Source organism: Apteryx mantelli, chromosome 8 (assembly GCF_036417845.1).
Source record: "Apteryx mantelli isolate bAptMan1 chromosome 8, bAptMan1.hap1, whole genome shotgun sequence".
Classification (NCBI taxonomy): Eukaryota; Metazoa; Chordata; class Aves; order Apterygiformes; family Apterygidae; genus Apteryx; species Apteryx mantelli.
Genome location: NC_089985.1, coordinates 20,724,916 through 20,752,118, shown reverse-complemented (window position 1 = coordinate 20,752,118; position 27,203 = coordinate 20,724,916). Strand labels below are relative to the sequence as shown.

General features: G+C 36.5%; 1 protein-coding gene across 3 annotated transcripts in view; it reads right to left on the bottom strand.

Annotated features, from left to right (window-relative positions):
- CDC14A (cell division cycle 14A) overlaps positions 1-27,203 on the bottom strand; it is a 63,261-nt gene that overhangs the window by 30,090 nt on the left and 5,968 nt on the right. For all 3 annotated transcript variants that reach the window (XM_067300845.1, XM_067300843.1, XM_067300844.1), the window contains exons 3-5: positions 21,861-21,936; positions 13,289-13,381; positions 6,165-6,244 (exon numbers count right to left, since the gene is read on the bottom strand). In XM_067300845.1, the coding sequence (XP_067156946.1) occupies positions 6,165-6,244; positions 13,289-13,381; positions 21,861-21,902 (215 nt within the window). In that variant the 5' untranslated portion in view covers positions 21,903-21,936. The remainder of the gene's footprint in view (positions 1-6,164; positions 6,245-13,288; positions 13,382-21,860; positions 21,937-27,203) is intronic.

The window sequence follows — 27,203 nt, the reverse complement described above, 5'->3', positions numbered from 1 at the left end:
ACATACTTATGAAGTAAAGTAGTAGCGTACTTCTGAAGTGACGCTTTTTATATTCAGTCTTCCTATCAAATAGATGATTTCATGTAATTCCAGAAAGTTGTATTAATATTCCTTTAGAGTTTAGTCAAACATCACTTTGCAGAAGTACTACTCAGAGGGCAGATGCTTAATGCCAATCTTACTGCTAATCTCATGTCTAAAAAGGCCTTGAAATACTCAACAGGCAAAAATTAAAGGTTTATCTTGAACCAATTTCCTGAATGTTTTAAATAATCTACTTGAGTAAAATACTTCAGATAAAATATTTTTCTTTAGAGGGAATTAAGTCAGTAACTATTCTGATTCTTTGTTAAATACAAAAACCCAAACAAAAAACCCAGAATACCTAAAAGACACAACTTTCTCCAGAATGAAGATAAGTGACCAAGTTGAGCTGAGTGGCCCAGGGAAACCTCCACTTTTCATACTGTGCATTGCACTGCATGTCACTTGCAGTCAGAAGTCATGTCAAATCATTAAGAAGCTTTATTAAATATTTAAAAACAAACAGTGATCTTTTCTGAATCCTAGAATTAACACATTTGCTAGAAAACCAGAAATAATTAAAAACTAATGCAGAACAGCTGGCTCTACTTCACCATTCTTTATATCAATCTTTTTTCCTACTGATTTCATGCTACTTTCAAGACCATGGATAAAAAAAACCCTGTCAAAATTAGTATTAACCTTCACAAAAATTCTGTTAGAAATACCACTATTTGCACACCAAAGCAACTTGAAGAGTCAATTAGCTAGTACTGGAGCCATTAGCATGCACTTCCTTGCTCCCCAAGACAGATATTTCAATATTTTGGAGCAATAATAAATAAAGAAGATTAATTTTTAGCTTGGACAAATGGACCACACTTTGTACAACAATGAAACCAAATACATTGAATCATGCAAGCACTAGTAGTTAATGAGGAAGGGTCCTGTAAGGAAAAAATATCTTTATTAACCTCAGAGAAACAGCATTTTGGGTGAAACTAAGATTAAATCCAGACATTCTTCCTATATAAGCTTATTATTTTCCCCTGTTCACAGTCAGCATTCCAGCCTACAAAATTTATGCATGTGCTTAGGTTTGAGAGTAGTCATTTTTAACTTACTGGGACTATTGATGCATGCACAAAAAATTTAGGTGTGTGTTTCTAGTGACAGAAATGCAACTATTCGGATTTAAGCGTGTTCTACCTTTTTGTTTAACTCAGAAGTCTATGCTAAAGGCCAAGAAAAAGAGAGGCTGCCTCATTTGATATTGAAATAATAGAGCACATGCAGACATCTCCTGCAAAGTTTTACAGTGTGGCTGCTCTGATTTCTGTTACTGACCACACATATTTCATTACATTATTCTTTTAGTGTTATAACGGCCAAGTGCTTTACCCTCTCTGTTTTTAAACAATATTTTTACCAGCTGTTACTTGACAATACTTTGTATTTGGTTTCAAAATGAGAAGAATGAGTATTTCTGTGAACTATAGATGGAGTATGAATCTGAGTGGGTATTACAGAGCTGCAAATCCCACATCAGATTTCAGTTATTGTAACTGACCTGAATACTACATAAGGTTTTCCCTCCAAACACTTTCAATAACAAAATAGTTTGTTTCCCCAGCTTTTGCAAATATAACAACAAAACCCCCAAAACACAAACTAAAATCTAGCTCTGAAATTACTGTCATCTTTAGAGACTGAACACTAACACTAAAATACTTTTAGGTTTTTCTCTTTAATATAAAGTCAATACAAAGTAGTTTGAGGTGAAAATCTAAAACTTAGTTTTATAATAGGAAATGGGTATTTATGAAGGCTTAAACTGGTGTTAGTACTGTTTTATTATGTGGAATTAAGAAGATACAGTACAAGTTCTTCAAGAGACTAGATGGTCCCACTGCAAGGAAACTGAATCAGCAGCAAGTAAGATGAAAGTGTTTCAAAGACAGTAATAATGCCTTATCCCCCTGGTTTGTCTACACATTTTCCATTATAAAAAAAGAAAAAAAAAATCCCAACTCCCATCTTTCACATATCTGGGTAAGGAGAGTATTCCGATTTTCATCCACCCCTGAACAGCATTTATTGAAGCTGTCTTTAAATGGAATACAGCTGAAGATCTAAGCCGATTAAAGCCTTTCGAGGTCACTGAGCTAGATAAAACTAGACCAGTTTCCTAGTGATCATTTCATGTAAACATACCTCAGTGCCCCATAAAGAATCTGACAATCCTGCAACTTCTACCTATTAAAAGCTATCTATTTTTCCCCAAATAAAAGACACTCCAGCTATCAAATTAACAAACTTTCTAAATAAGCTAGCTGCAACAGTGAACCTCTGATCATTACACACTGATAAACTCTTACATTTACGTTACCCAACATTACTTACATTACTCCACATTACTATTTAAACAGAGATTATTTATACTAGTAAAGTCATATGATGTTCAAGTTCTAGGCTCAAAAAAAGGAAAAAAAAAATCAATTCAAGTCAGTAAGTACTGAATGCCAACAATTAATATCCCAAGTTATTTCCTTCCTAGACCTTAAAATTGGAGGGAAGGGTTAAGACATTTGAATCCTATTTTTCCATTGTGTAAGAATCATTTTAGTCCTGCTCAAGACACTAACAGCATGGAGGGAGTACAAGCTTTCTCCTGACACCACCTTGTTTCCTCACAGTATAGCTTGATGCCAATCAGATATGGTTCTTAGGCCCAAACACAGTACAGAGCACAGCACTGCTGTGACAAGAGAGCTCTAGTTTCCAGTGACAGCATAGATTCAACTTGCTTGAGCCTCTGTATCTTGCTCCATTTTGCAGTAGATGCATCTAAAATGTCTTAGAATGGACAGGGGAGAAAGTTATCTCAATCAAGGGTCCTGGAAAGCCAGACAAGGAAGTATAAGCTATTTTTTCCCCATCCCCAGCTAATTCTCCCACTGTAGGCCCTCATCAGATCTACCTGCCCTTCTCTCACCTCACTAATTCCTAAGCTCCTTAGGTAGCTATTTCCAGCCTCTCCCTACGAATTCAACTCCCAAATATCCCCTCCCTATCAGATTCCTTATTTCTTAACTAGCTTCCTATCGTGTTAGACTTTCAGTCTTATTTCCTCACTCCTTTGTCTCACCTGCCGTACAGCTAGATTAGACAGCTTGCTTCCCCAGCAGGACAAGCTATACCACAGGTAACAGTGTGCTTAGTCTCTAATCCAGTGCCAAGATCTGACATAGTCCAAAGCAGCTCCAAAAGAAGCTTAAGCAGCACTTCCCAACCCCATGTCAAAGAAGAATGAAAGAGAGAAAAAGAAACACTTCCCCCTCCCCCCAACAAAACACAACCAACCTCTCTCTCCCCATGTTGCAAACCACAACCTCCTAAAAAAAAGTTGAGTTTTAACCAATGTGTTTTAAGGATATAAAAACAGGCAACTGGATACAAGACGCGAAAAGTGAAATTAAGCCCCCCAAAGCCATGTATACATTAATCCTGAAGTTTAAAGAATACATGGTTTGCCAACAAATTGTTTACTAATATAGCCATTATATAAATATTTCAAGGTGCATCAGTATTTCAAGCTGCAAGGGTTGTCTCAAAGGAGACCTTATGGTTAACTTTTTTTACATTCTAGAGCATACTGTTTCATTCAAGCATGCTTGGGATGAAGTAAAACAATGCTGCAAAAAGTCACCATTCTGACAAATGAGTACTGGCAAGCTTAGCAGCAACGGTGGAAAAGAGAACACCTCCCTCCTGCCTGTGGAAAAGCCAAGCAAACAGAACGACTGCTACTTTAACAAGCAGTTTAAGTTAGGACGCAGATTTCGTCGGAACATGGCACATCTGACACTTCATTCTGCCAACAGTCACGGAAGTAGCAATCCAAATTAGGACACTAATGTCTTAATTAGCCAATGTTTGCCAAAATGAACACAATTCAAAAGCTTGAGACAAGGACAAGGGCATTAACATGCATTAGAAGCAACACATTAATAGGAGATTACTGCTCAGAGAACCTTTTTGCCAGTATAGTGCAGGGTAAATCTGTAAGCCTATGAAAGTATAGATAGCAATTTTGCAGATTTCTGTTGTACACACTTGACATTGCTTGCCTAGAAGGTTTTCACTTACTGTACTGATTTACCTCTCATTCCTTCTGGTTTTGGTTTATATACAATTAGATTTTGTATTACTATTGTGGTTCTAAATGTTTTCATATCAGGTTGGAAGACGGATGTGAAAAAGATTTTTATTCTTTTTACACATAATTTTATTTATGAAACATCTTTTCACATGCAGCACCTGCTTTGTTTTCCATGTTAGTTCTGGACAAAAAAACCCCAAACATTTATTTAAGAATAAACTAAGGACTACCTCTGTCCTCAGTCAGGTATGATACTCTAAAATTCAAGATTTTAAAAGGCAAAGATTTTATATTTGTTTTCCAGGACACAATGGTACTGCACATCTATCTTTATAAAATTCATGAATTCTCATGGATGGGTTACAACAGTCCATAGCACTACGGGCAGATTTGAGATAGGAAAACAGGTTCATGGCTATGGATAATATTCATTGCTTTAAAGAAATCTGACACCATCAATTGATCTCCCAGCAACCTGCAGCTTGGAAAACACAGGCAGAGAACACAGGAGAGTTAAGTATCAGAAGACAACCTACTCTGTATACATCTATTGTCCTCTTCCCCTGAAGCTGACAAACTGAATGAAGAATGCACTTTTGTAATAGTTTTGACGATCCAAATTGCAAAAATCAAGTAGCTCCTTTGCTGAACATTGTCTTCCTCAATGTTTTCAGTTAGTATTCTCTCCTTTGGGCAACATGGAATGCTCTTTTTATAAGACCTATTTTTAGAAAACCTTACTCTTTCTTATATTTCTTTGAAATCCTCCTTTGCTGCCCTGGAGTAGCAGCTTTTTTTCGTGGAATAGAGTTTTGTGAATTCAGACTCAGAGGATTTGCTTTGAATAATTAACACTTAAAAAAAAAAGTTTTTTTCCTGATCATTAAATGTGTTATTGTGGTTCTTATCAACCTCACAAGAAGTCAGAGAGCCAACTGCTTTCACCACTCCCTGCCTCCTCAAATAGGTCAACATGTAAATTCTCTGCTGAAAAAGACTATCACTGATTTGATACTTTCCCCCGCCACACATACCAAATGTGTTCATCATTGGCTTAAGATTTTAGTCAAAATGGTCTTTACATGTACATCTATCATTTCAATAGTTTATATTCTACCTGGCTCCTGGGCAAGCCAGGAGAAGAGAGGAAATCTCACCTTCCTTTGCTGCGTGGCCGTAGAATCAGATGACGCTTTTGCTATAGACAAGGTAGCTCTGTTTACAAAAGCATAGGCTGACAGCAAATACTACTTTTAAAATGCTGACCTTCCTGGAAAAGAGGATCTTAACCTATTGGTAGTTGCTTTATGCAAACACAGGCGACATCTCATAAGAGAAGTGTGAGGATTTTGGTTCATAGAGCAGAGGTGCATTTCAGGGTCCATACCACAAAGAAAAAGAAATCTGAAAATCTCTTTAGATAGGCATGACAGTTAAAACTCCTTAGATGCAAGTCACAATACAACTGCACTACAGGCAATACAGATAGTTAGAAATTTTCTATTTTTTGTTGAAAACACAAAAGGCAAAGCAACTTTAACAACTTGAACTTGAGCACTCTCTGTAAGATAGAGAAAATACAACAGCCAGAAAACCCCTTCATTCATCTAAGTCTAGTTGTTCGGCTCCTAGCTAATATGAAAGATTAAGAATGACTTCCAGATAGTAAAACAGGATACATCATGAAGGAAAATTTTAATTGCTAAGTCAAACATGCTAACAGCAATTTTCTAAACCAGAAAGTTTGCAAGATTGACAGTCTTACAACTGAAATCAAAGTGGCTTTATTATTCCATCACAGAGTAAGTAGTTTCACCCAAAGTTGAAAATGAATGTTTTGGGAACTAATCATTTTGATACAATGTCTGTACCAGACATTAAACCATTTTCTGGGAAGGGAGAGGGATCTAAAATAATATTTTGATATTTAACAAATTCCAAAACACAAAACTTAAGTCCATTTCACTTAGTTACATACCTAAACGGAAGATATGGTGGATTAGATCCAGATAAAAGTGTTCTGTAAGCTTCTTCTGGTGTTCTCTTCAAGTATATTACCTAAAGAGAGAAGGGGGGGGAGGGAGGAAAAACAAAAACAAAACATCAGCCCTGAGCCTGCAAGTCATTACCCACATACATGCCCCTGCTAAACTCTTCAGAATGTATAATATACTCCTCTATGACAAACTCTTTATGCCATTTATAGGACAGAAAAGACACACTTACATGAAGTAAAAAATTCAACAGAAATCAGTCAACAAATAGTTTTTGTTTGTTTAAAATCACATATTGCTGCAACTAGGAAATGCTAAGACAGATTCAACATTATACTAAGACGAAAAACATGCATCTATAGTAGGAGATCTCTGTCCAACTTCAAATTGATTTAAAAGAAGTATTTTCAAAGCAACTGACACAGGAAACATTTCTCCACCACACCTCGATGGAAGCTTTTCTAACACAAATATTTTCCGATTCTTAATTATCAATATCAAACCAGTTATTAATGATCAATGATGGCCAATTCAACAAGGTTCAACAAGCTGAACCTGCTACTATACAAGACCAACCTATAGTTAAGGTAACACCCTAAGCCAAGGCTCATTCTAATATCACTGAACACTATCAGCTGCACTGACTTCATATGTAGTAAGAAACTAGAGCACTGCAACATCTTGCTGCACTTCCAGTTCTTATTAGTATAAGAAAACTGATCCTTAAATATATCTAACTTCAAATACAAATTCAACAAGCACATTATTTATAAAAAAGGCTTCATCCAGTTTGGAGTGAAACATTTCATATACATAAATGTGTCGTGAACAGAGCCACGCAGTTTTCCTATCCATTTCTCTCCAGCTCACCTTAAAAGCATCTGTCTCTATTTTTCAGCTCTATGTATATTTAACTATTGAATAAGAGGCATTATAATAGTTACTTTCTAACTCAAGAAACAGGTTAGTTCCCAGTCCAAAAGCTTCATTATTCACCTTTTGACCTCAAATACATTAGAATACAGGTAAGTGGTGGTCACTGCCAAGGTATTTGCAATTTGCTTTTTTATATCTAGAGTCATATCTCAAGTTAGTGAATTCCTACTATTCTACCTACCATTTTCTGGCATCTTACAGAATTCCTTGCATTTCTTCCTCAAACATGGCAAGGTAGACAGGAAAGACAAGGACAGGATAAAACAAAAGAAGTTTGACTAAAGTTATAAAACAATCTGAAAGGCTCTTTGTTTTGTTGCAAGGAAAAGAGGGTCCAGAATCATCCCTGTTTTTCAACCATCACTTATTTCACTGCTTTGAACAAGTAGCCTAACTTAGGGCCAAAATGCTCTTACAAACTGAATTACCTGCAAAAGATCAATTCCTTGACACAGAGCTGTATTTCAGTCTCAGTCTCCAATGTCGCTGTTACAGTTACCATAGTCACAAGAATGTGAAACAACATAATCAATACCAAATAAAGAGGCATAAAAACACTTATCGCTTATCTTCAAATGTTAAATCTGAATATTGCAATATGTCAATATTACTGTTTCATTTAGCAAGAGTACCCAAATGACACATTTCTCAAATTAATGCTTTTCTGTATTTGTCTGAACTTCCATATTTCCCCTACAACCTCTGAAAGCACTGCACCCTTTCCACCATCAAAATAGGCCACGACTTCTATATGATAACCATTCCATTTATTTTGTATTATTAGAGGAAATTTTTTAACTCAACTACTGGATTTTTTGCTGGTGGGGTCAAACCAGTAATTAATATTTAAATAGAACCAGAGATTTTCTTCTGACTATATGTATTTACTTACTTCAAGTAGTGGAGGGGCCCACTTCTTTTTATTTTTAAGCTGTAATGTCTGCCTTCAGCAATGACTGCTAACTAATGGCATCAGCTTCATGCTTTCAACCCCTGCAGAGTAGGAATGTTATTCTGCTTCCACAGCAATTTGTAAAATATTCATTTAGTCTATGAAAGATGTTTCCTTTATGATATTTCCCTCCACTTCACAAGTGCTTCATGTTTAGAAGACTGCATATGGTTTGCAACAGATTTTTCAAAGGAGGTAAGGGGGTAAGAGAAAAATACAGATTTTATTCATGTTGATTAATATTAACATTCACATCAATTAGCTACTTAAATTTAAAGCCCAAGTTACTGCTTATGGACTCAAAAGTGTTTGAGGGTAATTCAGAGAACTTAAGGGAGAGAGATGAGCTTCCAACTTAAACAGTTACCCAGTCAGGAATCTGAAGTAGGGGCAAAAATCATACAACATGAATGTCTCCCACCGCAGCAGTTTCAGTTTCACAGAAAAACTGGAGCACCTCAAAGATTTCTGCCCAAAGACATTAATACATGAAATTTTGAACCCAACACTGCTAGCTGTCCATCTACAAAGCTCATAACAGACACCAGAATGAAAATAGGAATTAAGATGTTAAGAACACAAAAGGAAGGGGGAGAAGTACAGAAACACTGAAAAAGCTCTTGGAAAAACAAAATATTGTGGAGGCCAAGAATAATTTAAGAACTAAAGGTGGAAGGAGCATCTAAAGGAGAAGGAAACACCACAGTACATGTCTTCTTTAGTACAGAAGGAGCTGTGAGTCCATTAAGAAAAATCCAGGAGACAGTTTTCTGACTCATCTTTATTGATGAAAACAGAAATGTAGCTTCATTTTTTTGAATCTAATATGATGAATCTTCAGAATACTTTCATTCTGCAATGTATACAAATGTAACCCCCCCCACAAACCCGTACCAAATCTCTTTTATAAACTGAACCTATATCTGAAACAACAGAAGTAAAAGCTTTTTTTTTTTTTTTTTTAAACAGTGTTACTTTCTAGATGGCAAGTATTCTCTTACAAGAGTCATTTTACAACAGGCAGGGTTCTCCCCCCTCCTCCACTGCCACTACTGTAACTCACATCATGTGGCCTGCTACCTGTAAAAACAGATGCACCAAATACTGCAAATTAAAATGTTTTTGCTCTGGCATTCCCACTTGTGTTCTCAGCTTCCTGAATAGTTATCTGATTGTAGGCTAAAGCTCGCCATAGTTGAGACACTATGTAGGCATATGACATGTAGCAATACACACACACTGCCAAGAAAATGCATACCACACGATCTAAAAAGTTTAGAGAAGAAAGAGGGAAGTCAGTATTTTGCAAATCCGCCCGAACACTCGCCCACAACATTTCAAATACAGGTTGCTTTTGCCTTGCTCCCACCCCTGCCTTCCATTTTCTCATTAAAATTACATGGAACAAATCCATTCCATAACTGCTAAGTTATCACAAGAACGCTGTGAAGCAACTCTAAAACAACCTGAAGAAAGATGTTGCTTTAAACAGCAAAGAGGCTGTGTCTGCTGCAGTAACTGAAAAGCCTTTGTACTGGCTGACCCTCCAAGGGAATGACTCTTGATCCGAGTAGTGCGAAATGCTTAGACTGAGAGAACAAACTCTTAAAGCTGCAGCTAGGGGGTGAGAAGTCTAGTTTATGGTTTTAAATTAGGAAAGATATTCCTGCACACAAATGACTGAACATGCCTTAGTAGTTCACTATTATCCAATCATTTTCTCTGATAAAACTTACAAACTTAAAACTTGACAGCTTTTCCTTTTTATTGGCATTAAGGAGTCTAATAAAAAGCTATTAGCACCAAAATACACACTTAAAATAAGCACTGGAAAGGAATACGACCAGCCCATTTGCTATCTACAAGGAAAAGAAAAGAGTTCACTGGATCTCTTTCCAGAGTTTAGCATAGCATTAGAGCATTATGTTTCACCAGGGCTACTCAAGAGTCAGATTTTAGTCCACGAATCAACTTGTGATCTTTGAAGAACAGAATGAGATACCTATTACTTGTCTTCTATGATGGGCCAGAATTAAAGCTCTAGGTTTACCAGTAGGAGCAAAAGTCATGCAAAAGCGCATTTGTTCCCTTTTCTCTCCCCCCGTTCTGCCAGAAGTACGGCGGGCCGCTGGCACAAGCTGCCCAGCGCTGCGCCTGCCCTCCGGCCCCGGGAGCTCAGGCAGCAGAGGGTACAGCTGGGAAGGAGGGCCCCAGCTTCCAGCCAGGAAAGAAACAAGAAAGGCCTCAGAAATAGGGAGGGGGGGAACCCTCCAACCCATCCGTGTTGTTGGACAGGAGGAAATGAACTCTCCTTCAAGATTCCTCTAAGCACAAATTCTCTGACGAAGAGGGGAGCTCATGTAATCACTTCAGTATGACTCAGTTAACTAGCTGCCTTTTCCCTTCCCCACCCCCAAACAAACAACTATTAGGGACAAGCAATTCAACCCAGGCTACATTAATTTTGGTATGCACAAAACTATTTGTTGAAATACTATTTTTCAACAAATTAAAGAGAATAACTTTTATAATCAACTATTGTGGAAGACTACACGGGGGAAAAAAAACCCTCTACACTAAGTCTCTGAATAGGCAAAGGGGAAAAATACAGCAATGCTAACCTCACCATATTCTCTGTGGCATCTGGTAAGACTTGTCATAAATGGAGTTTTACTAGCTTTTACCATCACTGAACATTCTGCATTGTAGCCCCAACAATTTATGAGGGAATACAAGACTTCAAGTACTCCATAACTTCTCTTTAAAAATCAAGGAAACCTTTATGTTCACCTGTTCCTGTGACACTTAAGTTCTGTCTTTTAAAAATTCAGTTTAGAAAAAAAAAAAAATAATAATGCTTGCAGAATTCTTAAGAACTAGGAGATTAATTTAGCAACCGGAAATGATTAGCTTAAGCGTATTTAAAGTCTGTTGTAAAAACTGGAATTTAGAAAATACATCCTCCAGAGATGCAATTAACAAAGAGGCAAGTTGTTGCAAATAAAGTTTTAAGACTTAGCCTTCTCTTAAACTTATGACTCTTACTGAAGTATTAGTAACAGCTATTAGGATATTTCAGTTCAACATGTCTAAGAAGCTGTTTAATGGAAAAATCTAAGTCGCATAATCACCACTGGAAACCAATTCCTAGAACCTGATCCACTGTTTTCCACGTTTCATTTTACACTTAATATTTTAGCATCAGGACAAATTAAACAAACCTTTTCAACCATCTTTACACACATTAGTGGAATTCAAAGCTATAAGACTCTCTGGTCTCAAGAAGTTTATATAATCACAAGTCATAAAATGTAGAAGACTTTGAACCAACAGTACATACACTTCTGTCCCAACAGGGATATTCAAAATGTAATAGACCAAACCGCCAATTGCACACAGTTCTTCTACTAAAGAATATGACTTGACTCCTTCAAATCGGAAACTACACTGTAACGTAACCCAAGAATGTACACATCTGACAACATGGCAGTTACAGGCAGAATATTATTAAATACAAATATTATTTCCCAAATGTGAAATGAATATGCCTGTATTACAGAAGCTAAGCTTATATTAGTTTAAAAAAACAAAAATCAGATACTAGGCAGTTCATAAATTCATAAAATAAATATTTGTTCTAAAATATTATTTACCCACATTGATGCAATTTATTATAAAAGAATGTGAATGTATTTCCATAACACTTGCAAGCTTAGGAATATGCATCTATAGAAGTAATTATGTAATATATTGGATATCTTTCTATATCTTAAACTATTATTCAATGTTTTACTAAATTGAGATAAATCAGAAAGTGACTATGTTCCATATAAATGAGGTATGCTCAACAAGTGTGCTCATACTTTTTGGTATTGGTAACACTGATGCAGTAAAGAATTATTCTTTACTACATCAATAGCTTCTAATAATCAGAAGGTATTTAAAACATCTACTTGCTTCTCCAGGAGAGTAACTGCATCAAATGCAGAAATAATTCACTGCTTCATATGCTAGCAATTAAGAGCCATAAACAACACTAGCACTGGCTAAACAAGGGTTAAACGAGCATGCAGTTGTGGCACAGTAGTTTACCTTATTGTACACATAAGCTACCTTTTCTCATTGTGTAATGCATTACCTTTTATCTGTTACAGAGTACATACACAGTCACACCATGGTACACATACTACATGTTCCCACCTAGTTCCCCTCAGAGGAATTCCCTCCCCCTCACCCCCAGTGCGTACCCTTATCCCTAACTATGGCTGCTAAGCAGCTCATTCAAGTAAGGACTACCAAATACATGAGACTCTGCCCATGGTTTAGCCTTAAGATACTGTAAATATTGCACAATTTACTAGAAACTGAATTACAACTATATTTTTAGTGCATTTTGTATAACACACTCACTGGTTGATTGCACAGTTCTATTCAGCTGATCAGTTTGCTGCTTGGAGCTGTCTTGCACCTTACACATCTCCTTACCTTTCTGTTGCTAAGATGACTTGGCTTTGCAGGAAGTTCTTTTCATAAATAGTAGTGCTCTCTCTTTGGGTCTAGCTAATACCCATAAGGTCCTTTTAAGCCCCCATCCAAAAGAGGACAGCTACTTGAGACACAGTCATTTAACAAGGATCGGACAAAGAGAATAAAAAGATAATTTCATCCCCTTCAAAATGCCAGTGCCCTACTCTTTTTGGGGCTTCTAGGATGGATCAGAAGGTGAAGGCAGGATCAGACAAGGGCAATTAGATGCTCTAATCTACATGTGCTAAGTGAGTGTTCCCTAGCTAGAGGCTTAATTAAACCAGCTTTAAAATGTGAAGGGAATCTTTATAAATACATAATTTTTAAAATGAAGATATAAGTATGCAAACAGAAAAGAAAAAGTGGTCTGTATGCAATGACTGAAGCTTCCCTTTCCTTTCGCCCCACAAACAATAACTCTCTTGAAAGAAAGTAGTTTCTTGCACTTTGCTTTGGTAATGCATGCAAGTTTGAGAGATTTCTTCGTCTGATGAAGAAACTTAACTGAGGCTAAGTGCCAAAGACAGGACTTCCCTAACACTCATATGTCAGAATTTTCAAAGATAACTTAGAGAAGAATTAAATGACAATCTGACTACCTCCCTAAAGGAGCATCCCTTAAGATGCTACTTTACATGTGACGGGCATCTCTTAAGGAAGGTTAGAAGCATCCATGTGGTAAGTGGTACTTACAGCATATGCACCTATTAAGAACGCTGCATTTGCTCGTTTCCGCTGGTCAAAACTGGTGTAGTAAACTATTTTCTTTCTTGATAGACTGAAAGACTGTGAAGCAAGTACAAACAAACAAACAAAAAAATCAGACAGCATATTTATTGAGAGAAGAATATACTTTAAAAAGTCACTTTTTTGAAACTGAAAAATAAGTCAGTAAAAAAACTGTTATAAAGAACTTCTTAAAATTATAGGAGGAAAAGTTATTGATATTTTAATCAAGAAGATTGTTTATGGTAAGAGTGCAGGGAAATATTTCCTGTATTAATGCAGATCTATTAATTCTGCTGTGTGAAAATATCCTATAAAATGCAGTTGAACCAAAATAATAAACACAACCCTCCCAACTGTTAAATCTCTTTAGCACCCTACTCCTTGACAATGATGGACACACTCTACATTAAAAAAAAAAACCCTGAAGTATTCAATTTTATAGGCACTTCAGGAGTTAAATAACACACATCCACATCACTTAAAAACAGGGCGACAAGTAACATCTTTATAAAGCAAGAGTTTATTCAGAAAGTTGATTGTGCAAGTGAACTGCCTGAGACAAAGCTAGGCATGGAAAAAATTAATAATGCTTGTGGCTCTTCTTTCTAAAGAAAGAAAACCTCCATCAGAATCCTCTGGACAAAATTCCCAATGAAAAACAAGACACACCTGAAATGAACAATAATGACAAACTGCAGCAGAACTATTTAAAGTCAGAGAAAGCTAGAATTATGCCACTTAAACAAGGCAAGTTGGACAGTTTATTGCAATCTTCTCTTTACTTCATGAATTGCTATACTTTGCTATATTCTGCAACATTATCATACATGTTTTTCCTGACAGATTTCCACAGTACTACTACAGTTTAAGGAATGCTCATGGACAGGTATACTGGATTAAGTTTCTAAATATGTGAAGGTTATTTTAAGAAATTGTGCAACATTTGCTGGACTGTCTTTATTCCAATGCTACTGGTACCCAACTTCAGTTGTTTAACTCCTATTTGATGCTGATTTACTTTCTTTTCTATTCTCGGCACTGATGACATTTGTGGGGTGGGAAATAAGGTAACTGCTACAGGAGTGTGTGTTTTAGTATATAAATTTGTGCCAACCATATCTTCCAGAAATTCATAAACATTGATTCTTACCTTACACGTTGATGCAAATTTTAAGAAAGCCTTAGCTGCAGGAGTTTCTACTGAAATTACTTCTTAGTATTATAAAAGCCTTAGAAAATTCACAGTTTGCACCCCCACTTCCCCCCCACTCCCCCAAAAACCCAAATAGCTGATAAGCTCAGGAGAAATCGATGTATGCACTACAATAAGCTCCTTACTCCCACCCTCCCCCCTAGAAATAGCCCCTTCAATAGTGGTTTTAACTGTACATTATAAGCTTGCCTTATCACCCACTGCTTCCATAGGTAGATAAGGAATGAGAGTTGAATTAATGCAACTGAGCACATCTAAATGGGACTATAATTCCTCAAAATGTTTGTTGTCAATTGGAAGAGGTCATATCTTGAGACCAACAGCAACATCTCCCTCTGTGTACACACAAACATACAGAGCATAAGTAATTATTTAATTAGTGAAGTATTCAATTAATATTAAACTATTGTGATTAATTTTGTCAGGTTTTAAGATCTCTCCTTTCCTTCCCCTCCTTAATTTCTTCATTTTAGTGTTCTATAACTGAAATTCCACCCATAATGTGTAGGTGGGACAAGATTACAGTAGCTCTCCAACAGTGACAGAACTTCAATTATAACTCGTTGACTACTGCTTAAAGAGGAGTTGTTCGTAACAGTTTACAGTTCACCTGAAACATTACTTGAAATTGCAAGAAGCACATTCTGCTAGCTAGCCAAGAGTATGTTCTATTTAATGAGATTACATTTTTCATAATTTTAGTGAAAAGATTTCATTTTAGAAAACGGGTAGATGAAGTCAGTCCAGTTCTGAGAAAATTTTGTACCAGTGTCCAAGAAAATGATAGTCTGCCTTAGAAAATACTCAAAACATTTAAATGACACCAATATAGCATTTCATGGCTTCTGTTTAATCTCAAAATGCAAAGGTTTAATCCTTACGGGCCATATTGCTATACTGAATACTTAAATATTTTTTGAATCCTGACTAAAGCTTTAACACAAAACTGAAAACTGACATTTACTGAATGGCAGTAAAAACTACCTTGTAGCATGCGAAGCTGAGGAAAGTTGCACTAGGATTTTACATTTCAGAAGTCTACAAAATGAATCAGTATTTTTGTCTGCACATGAGTTACAGAAAAACCTTATTTAGATGAATATTAAAGTAAGTGTTTGCTGAAATTACAACAATACAATGACTCTATGAACACTAAAACACAAGTTCTCTGCTCAGCTCAGTTATGCTTTCAATACCAATGCTAAGCTATACAAATTATAAAATAAAAGCAGCCTATTGATTTTCTACCATGTTTAACAAGCTAAGTCTAGTCCTTAGGCTATGTTCAACTGCAACAATTGAACAGGTTTTTTTGTTGTTGTTGTTGTTTTTTTAAAGTAACTATCTTTTACAGCTCCACCTGAATGGACAAGGGCTTTAGCTCCCTTAAATATTTTGCAAATCTGAAAGAGGATAAGGAAGAAAAAGTGAGACCAAAAACTTATCAATACAGAATTTTGCAATAAGGTTTGTTTAAAGAATAGCTACAGTTAAAGATAATGTAGTAGGAAGTAACCCAGGGCTAATTTAGTGACAAAGTGTTCCTTTTCCCAGCCCGCCCTTTTTTTTTTTTAATTTAAATTTCATACATACACTGTGAAGCACTAAGGATATTTTTATTTACCAACAACAAAAAAAATGTAGTAGTGTTGCACATATTAGAATACAAAGTTACAGAAGAACAGTATCTGTCAAGATATATTCCAGAGGAGTATACTCAAGTTCAGCTGCAGGCACCTAACAAAAGAGATCTTTTTCATGCAATCCCTGCTTTTAGTTTGAGAAATGTAGCAGGTTTTGTTTTAAAATGATGAAGCAAACTCATTAATTTATATAAGAAAATTCCAGAATGTGTTATTTTCATTTTAGAATTACCTTTATTTTAACATAGATCAGCTGTTGCTTCTTGAAGACATCAAGAGACTGACTTGTATGGGAATTGACAGCAGCTTTAGAAAGCGCCAGTGCCATCAGTTACCAGCTCAGTATCTCTTTAGAACTGTCATCAGATTGTATTTTACCTAATGAACATTGTTTAATATACTTGTATCGTTCAGCAATAAATTACTGCAATGTATTTAATAAACCTGGATCAACACAAATACTACACACACAAAAGTGAGTATGAAGTTTGCAATTTTGTCATGGAAAGTGATGTATTAAAACTAGTACATGCAACCTCACTCAAAAATGTGAGCCATGCTAAGGAGAGAGCTTGCAACTAACACAGTTTCATGCGTATGACTAGCAGATTATTTGTATTAAAACAAAAACAAACCAAAAGTCTCTGATTCAGCAGCAATACAGCTGGGTATGAGGAAGGTTAACCCCACAGTTCATAAGTCTGCCAGAACTTCCCCTCTCCTGCCTTTGATCTTCCGTAACTTGTATCATTTATCTCAGCAACTCTCCTTCTCACTGATTACCCCTGCTTCTATCAAGGATGTCCAAGGCTAAGGTTAAACACACAAAAAACACAGTAGTTTTGTTAAAGCATTTTTATAAAGTCAGACTTATTTAAACAGAAGAAAAAAATCACTTCATAATGGAATCAGTTGCTTAGCCAAGCATTTTTACCAAATAGCACTCAAAGAACAAGGAGGAGGAGAGCGCAGCCAAGCATTCTTTCTGGCTGTTGACTGGGCTAGTCAAAATAGTGGCAGATCATCTCCATAGCAATCAAAACATTACAATTGTAACAAGGTCAGTAAGGCTTTCCTGTAAAGCATATCTTCAGTACTTTACCCCCAACTTGCTCAAAAAAGGAATATATTTGAAAAAGTTCTTCAGCAATTCACAACAGAACTGTTTGCTATTTTAATCAGTCAGCACAAAGTTACAATAGTTTAATATGTTGATCTGCCTTTAGTACATTACAAATTGAGACCCCTTCTTCCCTTCCCCTCCCCTTCAAGAAAAAGCAGGGAAAGCAGGAAATTGCCTCCATGTTTAACCCTCTCCCAAAACAGAAACAGAAATAAATATAGTTGTAGGACTTGAAGGGGGAAGTTTTTTTTTTTTAAATGAAATCTTATTCTCATACTTATCCTGTCCCTATTTATAGAAGCCTTAAACTTAATAAAAATCTTCTAAGCCTTAAATTTTTTGAAACACCACATCTACATACAAAAATAATCACAACATTGTGCAAAATTTGTCAGTTTGTTCTTACAAAAAGATTCTTTTCATAGAAAATTGTATATGAAGTGATGAAGCATTAAAAATAAGATGTATGTCTCAGATGTTCACTCCTTTGTAACATGCATAAGCTCCCTGTTTCAAGATTGCTGCCAGATTTGTTGACATACCATCCAGCTATGATGTTTTAGATTATTACAGATTAAACAGAAAAGTTTCAGATTTGACTTAGTCTCAAGACATAGTAAGGCTGTTTTTCATTCACTCTTGTGAACTCAGCTTATCAGGTCTTTCCATTGTGTCAAGGCACAAGATAACTCACATATGAAACCCTCTGCCACTAAACCACAGACAACTAAAGCATGGCTTCATCTTTATAAGACCTATTAATGTCCTATGTTAAGCCAACTGCATTAACAGGCTTTTTTGACCATGGAGACAGGGCCATACCTTTAAAGTTTTAAGAAGAAACAATAATTAATTCATACTTTTTACTTATTTTAAAAAGGCCCAAAGTTAGAAGACTGAAAATTAAGTTCTGTGAATAGCTGCATCAGGCTATGACAGGACAGGAGTGTGGAACAGAAGGAGGAGGCTGATCTCCATACTAGTATCACAGCCAGGCCACACAGTACAGGAAGCAATACAGGACTGGGAGAAGAAAAAAAAGTGCACTGAGTCAAGAAACACAGCAAGACAAACAGGAATGGGCAGAGGAAAAAAACGGAGGAGATTTTGAGGAAGTAAACTGGGACAGGTTGGCAGATATGCAAGAGAGAGGTTTGGATAGTAAGCTCACCTAAATATATTAAGACCTGAGCAAAGCAATGAAGAAAAGGAGCTCAAATGGGGAAGAGACAGAAAAGTCACACGTCACAGGTAATGCAATGGAGGCTTTAGGCATGCCAATTCAAAGATAACTAATACTGTTTATTTGGGAAAGAGGTTATAGCAAGGGAGAGAACTCCTAACCACATTCATACATCCCATATATACAACATGGGCACACTCTCAGATTCCTCTGCCCAGGCAAAGAGCCCTCACAGCTCTTCCAGGCATACCCCGGGGGCCCAGGCACACCCTCCGACAGTGTGCACCAAGGCCTGGCAGGGGTCATCTGGGCTTCAGCTCTCAGTCCTGGGGGTGCTGCAGCATGGCAGCAGCAACCATCAAGGTGCACAGGTTGGACTCCCAGAGAACAAAGATCTGGAGTGCCTCTTACTGCCCATCACCCACCACCACTCCTGCTGTTGGGCAGGAGTGCAGTTACCCTTAATACAAGGGTATGCAAGCAGCATGCGGCCAAGTAGGGCTGTTTCTCCATGCAGTTAGTTCAACAGGTACTTCCTATCTGTGAAGCACTCTGCTCACACATAACTCTGGTGCCAGGTGAAAGTTATCATACATCATCTGCTGCAATTGTTCACCACATCAATGCCTTTCTGGTGGGAGAATCAGAAGTCATGAACTTAATGTCCTACACTACTTAGGCTTAGGAAGCCTAGGCTGAAGGAATCCCCTGAGGCACACTTGTGAAGGAGAGACATGAGAAGGCAAAGGATGGAAGGGTAGAAACCATGAATCCACAGTTTGCAATCAGCAAAGCCCAGCAGCAAAGTCTTCTGTAGCTATGTCTGTAATACATATTAGATGCAGGCTTCAGTCCTGGGCTTTGGTTTTACAAGCCTACTTACCTATTGCTGGTAATACCCAATTGGGGCACAGCCTGGCATATCTCTCAGCTATTAGAAAGGCAAAGCTCACATCAACAGGTACAGGGCCACTGGAATCTACTCATGTGAAAGTCTTTACACCACTCAGGTGATACTCTAAGTTTAAGCTGTTTGATTTCAGGTGTTACTTTCAAGTGACTGAACTATCAGGTCACCCTTCTCCATTACACACCAGTAGTTTAAATCAACTTGTTTGGAATTGGCCTCTGGTAAGGAAGCAGCAACAAACAGCACCTCCTGCCAGCTGAGGCCAGAGCTGATCTGAGTAAGAGCTTCTGTGCTGTTCCTGACAATTCAGACTCTTACCTAGTGGTGCAAGTTTTTTCAGTTAGCTTTTTTCAAAGTCAAGAAGTTACATTATAACAACATTAAGATTTGCTAAATCAACCCAGGAAATGTCAGAGTTACTCATTCAGTTTCAATTTGTCTCCCTTGTGTATTTATTCATTAGAACATATGATCTTTTTACTATCATGACCACAAACCGTATATGACTAGCAGCTTGCCTCATTCAGTGCACATGACAGCCTTGAAACAAGAATAAAGACTGTAAAGACATTCCTGTTTAACACTGAGTCACTTAAAACCAAGCTCTGCGGTATTTGCTGGTTGTGTTCTCATTTTCCAGGTGAAAGTCTTGGTATTTAGGGTCCAGTTTGAAGGAGTTACAGCTCAGCTACAAAGTACGAGGAGACTCTGTACTCGCATCTCAAACTGATCACAGCCTCAATTTGAATCTGGAAATCAGGACTAATCTCTTTCTCGTAGCCACACTGAAAGTTAGATTTTTTTTTTTGTTTGTTTCTTCTGTGGAGTCACTGCTTCACAGAGTAAGCTTTCTCCACAGCAGGATCTGAGTATTTTAATAACTCAAATGAGGTCATAAACAGAAGAATTAAAGTTAAGAAAACTCAAAAAACTAAAGAGCTTTCTTGTGAATGAGCACTATTCACCACATTTGAATGGCACAGTGACACCTGAAAATAGGATGATATAAGATAATGTATTTAGAAGCTATATTTAGTGTTAAAACAAAAAAGTCAACTAATTTAATGGTAATTCTTTTCCAATATGAGCTTAGTCATTCAACATTATAAGTACTAGAGTTGCATTTATTAAATATATCAGCTTCCTGTATTAAGAAGCAATCTAAGTTTTCACTAGAAACTAATCTTTTTTCAAAATAGTGCAACTCTATAAAACCCTCAAATTTGCAGAACCTCCTCTTAGGAGGACTTGAGATTAAGTCAGCATGACCTAGGGAGCAGCAGATAGCATGGATCAGCTTGCATAATGGTTTCATTTGTGCAGCAAGTGTTACTCCCAAAATACAATGCCTCCTCTGATGTAAGAAACCTCCTAACAGTGGCCAGTGCTATCATTGTTGTCCCTTTTTACATTTTAAAATCTTTATATTACAAAACATTAGACCTGTTACTAATAGGAGGAGAAAAATCATAGACACCTATATTTAATGAAACATTTCTTGGTATTTGCACACCAGTGATACTAATCAGTACTATTAGAATTAAAAGCATCTGCTTCATTTCTTGCAATTAGTTTTCTATACATGCTACAAATCCCTTTTTCTTAGGCATTTGGGGATAGGGTTAAATCTACAGCTATGAGATCAAGCTTGTGGTTTTATGACAGGACAGTGTTGTTAGAACAGAACTAAACCACAGCCACCTCAGACTTAACTGCTGCATTCAGAAATTCTAGACAGCAAGTTTAAAAGAAAGGACAAACACTTTGCAGTTGAGAGAAAAGCTACTGCGGATCTAAAGAAGACACCAAAGGTGTCTTTCTTGTGCAGAGCAATTCAACACTCAGTCTTGAATCTACAACTGTTATACAGAGGCAGGAAACAAGAAAGCTTCTGCGGAGAAATTAATATGGATGACATTTCTACAAGTAAGACAAAACAGGAACAATTTTTATATGGATGACAACATTTCCATACAACTGTTACTAGAAGCAACATTAAATTGAAAAAAAGATTGAAGTTTCAACTTTAATCTCTTTCAGTGGAAAATTTAAAGAGTGCAATTTTGGGCCCATGCTTGCTTCTTGTTCATGCCTTTTTTTCAGTATCTGGTCTTCCATCATTCATACCAGCATACCTGCTTCATTACCTGCAAATCCATGAAATACGCATACAGCCACAGACTCTGGTTTCTATTCTGTTACTCACTAATTTGTCTTGAAACTAAGACATAAAAAAACAGGGAGCACATCCTTCAGTGGCTCAGCTGCTAAGCAATAAGAGTGTATATTCCTTTTTACATTCTTCAGAGGGGAAAAAATTCAGCATAAAGGAGAAGACCCTTAAAGCTTAATAGTAACCATCTAGATAATGAATACCTAATAATTGCTTTCAAACTGGGTAATAGCCTTTGAAGTTGCATTTTCAGGAATAAAAATTTAGAATAAAATTTAAAACAAAGCTTACCTTTAATTTCTTATTTAGCTTACAGCAATATCTATATAACATTGCCAAATTTAAAGGTCCAAAATCTCCATAGAAACTGAGAGAAAAGAGAACAAAAATATCTTTGTTATTTATACAGAAGAGCTAAGCAAATTTCAACAAGTATTGCGTTGATAGTTAGAGCTACCTGTGGGCAATACCGAGAAACCATGGCAATATATACGGTGTACCAGATAAGCCCTCTACCAATTCAATTATAAGAAAGACATCAACACATTCTATTTGAAAGCATTTGTAGCTTCAGTAACTACATTTTTCATTACATACATACAGTTTAACTACAGATTCTTTTTCTTCACCCCAGAAAATCCAATCTAGTTTGGCCAAGATTAGAGAAGATTTACTAAATTTAAAGTATTCTTTCACTTGCATGTATGATGATGGAATAGGATTTGATGATTATTTTGTGAAAAATACTTGAAAAATATTAAAAAAAAATGTGTGGAACATGAAAGCTACTAGAGTATAGAATACTACTTTGTTCACCAGTGTGTGTATATATGGCCTTTTCTGATCAGCCCCAAAAATTTAACTGAACACACAGTTTATGTAAAGCATTGAAGAACTCCAGCCATGCTTTAGGATAATGAGTTTTTATTACTATTCATTTGTTAGAAGTACATCAGCATGAAGTCATATATTCTACTTTTACTGTTCTGCATGATTAATCTCAAATAAAAAAGTAGGAAAAGCACATTAAGATGTCTATTGTGGACAATTTCATTTGTAAATACAAATTAAGATAAGCTTAAGTTGTCCTAACATTTGGAATAAGGTTTCTCTTTCTATTTTGGTGGAGGGGAGGATAAAATACATTTTAATCTGTCAACCCATGACCTAATGGTATATTTCTACCTGTACACAGAATTGACAAAATAAAGCTATTCAGGTTGTCTCAGCAACCAAGCTAAAAATGCCACAATCTTAGACTGACACTTATTACTATTAAGTATGCAATGCTTCTCCTAATACAGAGGGGGGGAAAAGAAAAAGCATCAATGTTCAACAGACTGGTATTATCAGTTTGCCTATGCTGCCAAAACAAGGTATTTGTCACAATCCAACCACAATCAGAAAGGAAAAGCCCTTCTGGTCACTAGTGTTCAGCATTACCCATGCACCAAAACACACCGGCAATTCCTGATTCACTTACACACCACCCTGTGGGCAGAATAAACAAGCCATTATCGCTGTTGATAACAGATTGTGACACTGTGGGGGAGGGGGAGAAAGATCATTTGTGTCGCATTGTTTACATGAATAATTTTGAATTTCTCTACTTAATACCTCTAAACAGCAACAAGTTTGAAAAGAAAAATTTAATAGGGCTAGGTGAAACAAGTGCTTTGCAACCCTCCAAATCAGAGGGTTCTCTGATTAAAAAAAAAAAAAAAAAAAAAAAAAAAAAAAGCAGCTTTGTATTTAAGTCAATGAATTCTGATCTACAAACTCCTTCAACTCCTTAAAACTAAATATAATTTCTGACATGTTTAAACAGAAGAGTTTCTGATCCACTCTCGTTATTTTTAGTAATAAAAGTCCATTTTTGTACTTTCATTCAAGATACTTAATCCTAACTCAGTCAGAAGATTTTCTTCTTAAGAACAGAACTTTCACCAAGTTAAAGTTAAGTGGAAAGATGGGAAAAAGAGGAGGGGAGAATCAAGTCATCTTCTGCATAAAGACTTTTATCTGGCAAAAGTTAAAGGCAAAAACCATGGCAGAAATCAAATCTGTTTATATGACAGTCATTGATTAAAAGAAAAAAAAAGAAAAAGAAATAGCCATTGTTAGCTTATTTCTCTCTTTTACAAGTAACAGTTTGTGTCTAGATATTTTTTCCAGGCATTTGTATGTAATAAGAAACCTATCAGGATGCCTCTGACGATTAAACCAGTCAAGATCTTGAGACAACCATTTATGATGGAGGCAGGAACCAGATATAAGGAGCAGAAGGCGAGTACAGTATTAATCTACATGTCATTATATTTTGCTTTAGTCAAGTACTGAGATGATAGCTTGAAAATTACTCTTCCCCCTCATCCCATGGAAATTTGCAATCCATATATATATATATATATATATATACACACACACACACACACACACACTTCTTACACTAGGAAGTAGCAAAACCCCAGAATACTCTAGATGAATATTTAAAGTCTCCTTTGAAAGTACTTCCATAATGCTTCCCAGGAGTGGTAGCAAATGTTTGTTTTATCTGTATTTTCCTTAGAACTAACTCCTAGACTTATACCCTTCCTATGAGTGCTGACAGCTTATCACCTGAGGCATTTGCTGAAGTGTATCACAGGAACTGTTATTCACCTATTCTGTCATGCAAGCAATTACTGTATGTTATTCCAGGAAGTTTAAAGGTGAAAGACTAGTCCAGAACTCCTTAGGACAGTAGTTCTGGTTGTTTCTAACTGCAGTTCCACTAACCACTATACCTCTATTGAGCTGGGATGCCACCTAAAAGTGCCATGGATCAGCTCAAGCCTTGGGCATCTCTTTTGAACTCTAAATCCACTTTTTAGTAAGCATTTGAAAACCACTGACTCTAGCACAGCAGCTGAGTGATAAACAGCTTTCATACATTAAACGAATGGTTGGAAGCTGGTTATGGTCAGTGAAGGAGTTATAGCCATGCAGTCTTTGAACTGAATTGTTAACTTCCATCTTAACATCACAATCAACCTATTTGTGGCTAAGGTGTCAAGTTATCTTTCAGAGAGAAACTGTATTATTTATACTGTACCCTGGAAGTCCAATGTTGAAAACTTTCTGCATGTGCTCTGAATCTAGCTATTAAGCAGTAGAAGAACTAGCCACTGGAGAAGTGGCCAACAAGCTACTACAAATACATGCATCAAATGTAGGCTGAACACATTAAGTTTCACAGAAAGTTTCTGGAAGAAAGCCGAAAGGGTAAGTCCACAGATTCATTACAACTTAACTCTTCTGGTCAAGAAAACTTACCTGCTCAATCATCTTTCTTCCACTACTATTTCCCAAGGTCTGTCCCTCCTTCCCACTACTCAAGTATGGGAAACAAGGTGGGAGGCACAGTAGTGCTGCATCCCTGCTCTAGTCCCAGCCATTCCAGCAACATGTAAATTGTCAGGAGCTTTCTTATTTGGGCTAAGACACAATCCTTAACACTTAATACAACTTGAGGATTGCATGCTTCTGCATAGACCAAGGAAGATACAGCAAACATAACACTAAAAGCTATATAGAATTCCATTACTTGCATCTGGAGGCAGGAATAACACAGAGGCTCTGAATTATGCAAAAGAGCACCAGGTATTCACTCCATTTCCCCTTGCATGTTCCAAATCCTCCTCAAAAACCTGGTTCTTCAAAATCCAAGAATAAGGCATAGCTCCAAATTATAGGATGAAATAGGCATTCCAAAAACTTGCACTTTTAATACAATGGTCCTTGCAGTCAAGAACAAAGCATTAACGAACAGATTCTCCGGTAAAGAGTTTGCCAATAGAACAATCTTCAGAGCACATTAGAAACCTACTCCCTCTGAAGGGGGGAGGGGGGAAAAAATTCCTCTCAACAGAATCTAAGTTTCTTATAAGGGGTTTTCTATATCAAGCTACCCTCCCATCCAATATAAAACAGGGGCCTAGAAAATAGAAGATCTGTTCTGTTCCTATACTGGTTTGTTGCAAACAAAAGAAGAAACTTCAGTATTTTTGGCAGTTTCTTTCCCATGTGAAGAAGTGAGAACAGATATTCTAAAACAATGCATGTATATAAGATTTATTAAATTGTTAGACTGGAGAGAACACCACAGGCATTAAGGTATATCAGAAGTTTCAAATGTAAAGTTATGCCAGTTATCCATGTTCCGTGCAAGAGCTGACACTCCCAGTTCTCAGGTCTTCTGATTTCATAGCGATCTTCTGGTTTAGAGTGCATTTAAAATCTTTCATTTAAGTGGGAGAACAAAATAAACCTAGAGTACTATTCGTAATAATCATCTGAAACAACTAGATATCAAAAGCTGATATTAGTATATGAAGTTTTGCTACTCAGTATTTACACACACATTGACAAAAGAGTGAGAATTTAAGAAAGTTTTCCAAATAAGGTTTTTTTTTGGTAGGCTCTAGCCTACCAAGTTATCTTGGTCATCTGATCCTCAAGTTCAGACCTTCAGAAGCTACTGAAGTGAACAAAGAACTCGCTGTACTCTGTGTGAAGTAACAGCTCCATTTGTTGTAACAAGGCTACTTTAAGTTTTCTTTTTCCTTTCAAGTGATACAAGCCAATGAATGATACAGAAGTTAAGGTTTCCTATGCAAGTGCTGTTACTGGATAGCCATAGTTAAGCAAGGAGGCATTTTACTCCAAGCAAAAACAAACAAACAAAAAACCCCCCCACCAAGTTTACTCTTATTCTTCTTACAGGAAAGAAAAGCTGCTGCTTTGAATATACACATGCAATGAAGGAAACACTTCCTATGAGTGAAGGTCTAAAGAGTACTAATTTAATTTTGTTGTAACTAAGCATTTGAAAAATCTCACTCCATTGCTTCTTGAACTCAAAAAAGTAGCTAACATTCTTAGGGCTGTTGTGAAATGGGCAAGTAATATAGTATGGTTTAAAAGAAAAAACCCACAGAGTTTTAGCATTTAAGATAGTATATACAAAGAATGTCACATTAATTACTTTTACAGCTGTTCACAAGATGTCAGTCTAAATCTGCAAAAAGTAGTTTATGCAAGAGATCTGAAGTCAGAGTAAATGTGTATAAAAACATCATGATTTATGAAAACTGCCATTATAATTTAATCAAGAAGAAATTCCTGTTTCTCATTATCTAAAAATTTTATTCTTGTATTTGAGCCACATACTCAACGTTGAAAGAACATAAAAAGTTGCTTTGATAAAAATAAGTGACAGCCTATTACAAGTTAACCAGTCAAGTGTAGTATTCCCAACCCAGATCTGTTTACTGAAAGGTGAAACACAAAAGACACTATTCTTAAAGAAAAAGCTTTTTACTGGTGCCCAAATCATTAACTGAGGTCCTGCCAAGGCAAGGCTTGTCTACCTGCCAAATGACAGTCCTGACCAAGCTGGATTATTTCTCATCAACCCCATTTCCCTGAAGTAACAGTTACCTGCACTACATTACCCTGAAAGATCATATTCCCTTAGAAGTAGTAGTGCAGGTTTCCTGAGGAAGGACTGCAGAGAGTTTCAGAAAGAGACTGACATGAAATCTTACAGAAATAGATCAATTAAAAAAAAAAAGTTAAGCCTTACAAATTCAG